General features: G+C 37.7%; 1 protein-coding gene across 5 annotated transcripts in view; it reads right to left on the bottom strand.

Annotated features, from left to right (window-relative positions):
* smc4 (structural maintenance of chromosomes 4) overlaps positions 1-6,091 on the bottom strand; it is a 60,208-nt gene that overhangs the window by 2,331 nt on the left and 51,786 nt on the right. For all 5 annotated transcript variants that reach the window (XM_048541911.2, XM_048541913.2, XM_048541914.2 and 2 more), the window contains 4 exons: positions 2,897-3,070; positions 1,986-2,165; positions 1,639-1,871; positions 777-960 (listed from right to left, as the gene is read on the bottom strand). In XM_048541911.2, the coding sequence (XP_048397868.1) occupies positions 777-960; positions 1,639-1,871; positions 1,986-2,165; positions 2,897-3,070 (771 nt within the window). The remainder of the gene's footprint in view (positions 1-776; positions 961-1,638; positions 1,872-1,985; positions 2,166-2,896; positions 3,071-6,091) is intronic.

Below are 6,091 nucleotides of genomic sequence, written 5' to 3'. Positions count from 1 at the left end.
AAGTTAGCTGAAGTAACAGCCGCTATAGCTAAAGACATAAAAATAGGAGCTGGGGTATTCAGACGTCAAAGCCTGCTCCACTATTCTGGTTGATTCTCTCTCAAAACTATGTTTCCACTTTCTCTCTACACCCCTGTTGCATTCAATATCTTAAAAAATCTACAGTTTCTTTTCTGAATATATTAAATGTACAGGACGCAAGACAGTATTGGCGAAGAAAGAATGCCCTGAAAGTGCAAGTGGGCTGCACCATTTGAGCTTTGTTAGTGAAAATGCAAGAAAGGTACTGTGAGAAGCAAGCTAAAAATAAAAGATGTAAGCCTATTTTAAAAGTTGTTTCATTTAAAATAAGTACATACTTCAACATACGGGATATAAGCTTCAGTTTTGTTTTTGGAATAATGCCCCACACAACACAACTCCAACTTTTACATTACTTTGGGAATCCATGAATAAATAAATTTGCAAATTTCAGGCATGAAACGACAACTAAGTGAGGATTACTTTTATATTACAGACACAATCAATATAAGTTCAGAGAGTCAGAGTGTGAAATACAAAATTTGTCCAATTTACCATATTATGGGGTTGATGTAATTCTTACTGAATGGCGAACAAGGCTCATCACAAAGGACCTCCTGCTGTCCCTATTTCTTCTGTTCTAACTTAAATTGTACTTTTTGACTGTTAGCTCTTACTGCTAATGAATAATGTTTGCAGTTTTTCTACTATTCTTATGAAACGCATTTTGATACCCACTTCCATCATATACTTACATAGATATAATGAGCAACAATTGAAACATTTCTGAAATCCAGTGCCGCATCAATCTCATCCATAAAATATAAAGGAGTAGGCTTATAATGGTGAAGTGCAAAAACCAGAGCCAGAGAACTAAGAGTCTTCTCTCCACCAGAAATATTGAAAATTTTTTTCCAACTTTTCTTCGGCGGACGTACACTAGAAAGATAACTTTCATTATTAATCATGTGAAATCCAAACCAATTGAGCTTTACCAAATACATTCATTTATAGTGGTATGTTTGGTTCCAATAAAGAACATGATTTGATATTGCTAATATTGCTCAAGTGGTGTGTATGTACGATTTTGCTAAATAAAAAAATCCACCAACGACTGCATCTCATGGGTGCAACATTCTTCCACCCAGAAAATAAATGCTCACCAGGGTGCCAGATTAATTGGTGCATTATCCCATGATTTTATTTAAAGGACCATTTTCGTCAAAAGCGATGTGACAAATACCACAACTTGTAAAATTATTTTCCATACATTATTGGCATTTTAAATGTTAATTAATGGCTTGTTCTAAACTGAAGAAAATTATCCACTTTTGCAGTCAGATAGTAAGCAGCGCTCTCCTGCTTATCAGTACAGAAAGATCAGTGAGCGGACATGCTTACTAATGATATAATCAGCAGTTAACAGTTCAGGTAGTTCACTGAAGAACAACAAAATATGGATAAAGTTCTCTGTTGATCATTATTGTGCTTTTAATTAAAAAAAATATGAAAGTCCAGTGGGCAATTTGTTTTAGCCAGGGAAAGGTGGCTGGCAACAGGAGGAAGGTTGGTAGATAAGAAAAGATATTTCTTCTGCAGAATGTATGTTTCTCCTACCTGAACATAATTCCTTCAGAGAACGGATCTAGACTGTCCACCAACTCCAACTCAGCATCTCCACCCAGTGTAAGCATTTGGTAATTCTCCTTCAGTTTATTCGTGATCATATTAAAGCCAGCCATAAATTCATTAAGACGTTGCTTCCTCAGATCTTCAAAGGCACGTCTAAACTTATCCCTTTCGTTAGTAATTTCATCCAGCTCTGCCACACGGCGTAGATATAGCTCTTCCTGCAGACAGTGATCAGAATGTGCACGGCAATTTAGACGTCTCATACAAGAATAATTCAAATCTAACCAAATTATAAAAAAAATCACTGCCATGCAGCCAAAACTCAAACTTACTTTCTTCTTATATTCTTCAATAGAACCCAAGTTTGGCTTCATTTCTAGACATTTAGCCTCTAGTAGTGCAATCTGATTATTTATTACATCTGGATTTTTGATTTCTTGAAGATCTTCCTCACTCAATTTTGGAAGTTCAGCTGCTGGTTTATCAATAGGATGTAAAGAGAGTTTTGATACCTGATATTGAATTACAGAAAAGTATTAAAATACAAATAAATAGAATTTAATGGAAATAAAACTACACTGGCAGCAAAATCAAAATAACTCATGTTTTCTTTTCCACTGATTTTTACGAGTCAATTTAAAATAAACAGACGAGAAAATATATATCCTCCATAGGATGCACTTGGTATGACATAATTTCTAATAAACAGACCTGAGTGTCTGCTAGAAAGTTTTGTTTGAAGACAGATATTCTCCCCTCACTCATAGGTACAATGCTTCTGCAATGTCTCAAAAAAAATTAAACAGGCAAAAGAATTTCACTATCCTTATGAGGGAAGGCTACAGTACAATTTGCTTTCCTTGTAGCATCTCAGTAAACGTAATTTGGAATCTCACAATTTGGACATTTTCCATGTGTGCACCTTGGCATTAAGTATTGACAGACTTTTCCCCAAAGACTACTTTATAACTAAACCCTGAATGGATGTTCCTCACCCATCATTAAAGAATGATTAAACTCAAATTAAGAATGGAAATTGTAGCAACTTTCCTAAACTTCCTAATCCAAGATGAAGAGGGCATCTGTAACATCCTGCCAGTAGTCCTAGCTGAAAACAAAGTTACCACAGACAACAAATGACATCTGGTGTCTTCAGAGTTAGTATACACATTTATGCACCAAATAATCTTAGCTATGAGGGAGTTTAACTACGCTGAAAACATTTCTCTCTGTTCACCCTTACCTCTCTCTGCCAGAATTTGATTTTCGATTGGTGTTCTGCAATGTGCCCATCTATCTGTTCCAATTTTAGTCGTATATTGAGCGTTTCCTTCTGAAGTGCCTGTTGTTCTTCCTGAATTTCTTTTAGCGTTTGAAGTAAACGGTTATGTTCTTCAGTCACAGTTACTAAGGATTCCTATGCAAAATAACAAACGGTAACATTAAATGAGACAAAATGAACCCTTAGAAATCACAGCAGTTAACACATCAGTATTAACAGAATCACACTCATTTACCTTTTAGCCAATTACTTCAATTTATCTTGTGTTGAATTAAATCCTGCACTGAAATAATTGGAAACCTAATATTTATTATTTATAATGAAAAGCACATGCACTGAACAAACGCCTAAAGACTCAGACAGCTTTCTTACCTGCAGAATTCAAAAATTATCAAATTAAAATGCAACAAAATGCAATTTAAATAAACTTGTTCATTGTATGTTCATTCCATAGAGTATGCTCTGCCATTCAATTATGGCTGATGTTTCTCAACCCCATTGTCCCACCTTCACCCTTCAATTGTTCTAATCAAGAACCTCTGTGTTAAATACTTACTTACTTGACCATCACACGCACTGTGGCAATGAACTCCACAGATCAAATTCTTCCTCATCTGTTCTAAAGAATCATCCCTTCACCTGGAGGCCGCGCCTTGACTGCTAGTGTCTCCTACTAATGGAAACATCTTCCCAACTTCTAGTCTATCCAGGCATCTCAATATTTTGCAAGTTTCAATGGGATTCCCTCATCCTTCTAAAAAGTCTATTGAGTACAGGTCCAGAGTCCTCAATTGCTCATTATATGACAAGCCTCCCATTCCAGGATCACCTTCTAGCCCTCTTGAAACAAGATGTTAACACTGCAATTGACAGTTAGGAAGGCAAATTATCTTGCATGTTAACCTTAAGAAAATCGTGAATTCAGACTGCCAAGTCCCTTTCTGGTTCAGATTTCTTAAGACTTTCCCCATTTAGAAAATAATCTGCATCTATTCTTCCTACCCAAGTGCATAATCTCACATTTTCCCAAGTTGTATTCCATCTTTGCCAAGTCTCCTAGCTGATGCAAATCATTTGGCAGCCTCCTTGCCTCTTCAACATTACCAGTTCCTGAATCTACCTTTGTATCATCTGCAAACTTAGCAAAAATACCCTCAGCTCCTTTGTTAAATCCATTAATATATAACGTCAATGCTTATGCTCCCAACAGTGACACTGCGGAACTCCATTAGTCACCAACTGCCATTTTGAAAAGACTTCAGTCCGCCCATTCTCTGCCTTCTGCCAGTAAGCCAATCCTCTGTCCATACCAGTACCTTGCCCCTATCTCAAAAGGCTCTTACTTAATTTAGCAAAGTCTTATGCAGCACCTTGTCAAATGCCTTCTGGAAATCCACGCTGATCATGTCCATCGGTTCACCTTGGTCAACCTGCTTGTTACATCCTCAAAAGGATTCTAACAGATTTGTCAGGCATGACCTCCCCTTGAAGCTGCAATGACTCTGCCCTATTTTACCATGCACTTCCAACTACTCCATCTCATTCTTAAACATGTACTCTAAAATCTTATCAATGACCAAAATCAGGCTAACTAACCTATAATTTTCCACTTCTGCCTCTTTCCATTCTTGAATCAGGGTGTTACATGAGCCATTGTCCGGTATTCTGGGACCCTCTCAGACACAAGTTATTCTGAAAGATCACCTACATCTCTTACAATTTTCTCAGCTACCTCCTTCAGAATCCTGGCATGTAGTTCATCTGGTCCAGGGGATTTATCCACCTTTTGACCTTTCAACTTCTCCAGCACCTTCTCCTTAGTGATGGCTTCTACACTCACCCGTGCCTCCATCTCTCGGACATTTGCTATGCAACTGGTGTCTTCCACCATGAAAACTGATACGAAATGCCTATTCACATCCTCAGCAATTTCTTTGTTCCCCATCACTACTTCTCCAGTGGTCCGATGTCCACTCTTGCTTCTCTTAACTTCTAGCCATCTTTCAAAAAAGAAACTTACAATCTTCTTTTATGTTACTAGCTAGTTTACCCTCACATTTCATCATATTTTTAGTTGTCAGTTTTCAAATGCTTCCCACTAATCTTCACCACATTATGTTTTTTCTTTGGTTTTATGCTGTATCTGGCCTCCTTGGTCAGTTTCCTCATCCTTCCGTTGTATGTTTCTTCTACCTTAGGATTGTTCTCTGCTGTGCATTTCAAATTATCCCCAGAAACTCCTACCATTGCTGCTCCATCTTCCCTGCTAGGATATCCCTTCCAATCTAATATGGCCAGCCGCTCACTCACATCTATGTAGCTGCCTTTAAATGTAATGCCGGTACATCCGATTTTTACTTCTCCCTCTCAAACCGCATTCACCATTAGCTCCCTAATCAAATTTGCCTCACTGCATTAAATCCAGAACTGCTCATTCCCTAGTTGGCTCTACCACAACCTGCTCCAAAAATAAAGATCTGACAGTCATTCCATAAATTTCTTTTGAGATTTTCCCAATCCTCCTGCACACTGAAGTCCCCCATGATTATTCTGATAATGCCTTTCTTACACAGCTTTTCTATCTCCTGACTTACTTTCTTCCCTAAACCCTGACACTGCAAGGAGATTTGCACATAACTCCCATAAGGAGTTTTACCTTTGCAGTTCCTCAACACTACCGACAGATTCTATGCCTTCCAACCCTATATCACTTTTTGCTATCTGTTCAATTTCATTTATTACTAACATGGCAACCTCACCCCACAATTAATTTGCCTGTTCTTTCAACAGGAAGTCGATGATTGGAAATAGAATTGCCAGCCATGATTCTTCTTCACAGCCATGTCTCTGATGCCTAAAATGATACCTGCCAATCTGAATCTGCACTACAAGTTCATTTGCTTTGTTTAGTGTACTGCATGCATTTAAGACACCACAATCAGTCCTGCATTTAGCACCCCTTTCTTATATTTTCTCCTAATGTGCTGTGCCTGTGCATGGTAGCAATTAGATTAACTATTTTTATTTCAAATTTTTATTCAATTCCAATTCATGTCACAGACTATTAGCCTCCAGTTCTGGATTACTACTTTAGTGATGTTATCAGTATGCCATCTTCCCCAACTCCAATGTAATTTCTCCCCTGCACAATGAATA

The sequence above is a fragment of the Stegostoma tigrinum genome, chromosome 14 (assembly GCF_030684315.1).
Source record: "Stegostoma tigrinum isolate sSteTig4 chromosome 14, sSteTig4.hap1, whole genome shotgun sequence".
NCBI classification, from domain to species: domain Eukaryota; kingdom Metazoa; phylum Chordata; class Chondrichthyes; order Orectolobiformes; family Stegostomatidae; genus Stegostoma; species Stegostoma tigrinum.
This window is presented reverse-complemented; position numbering and strand designations above follow the sequence as displayed.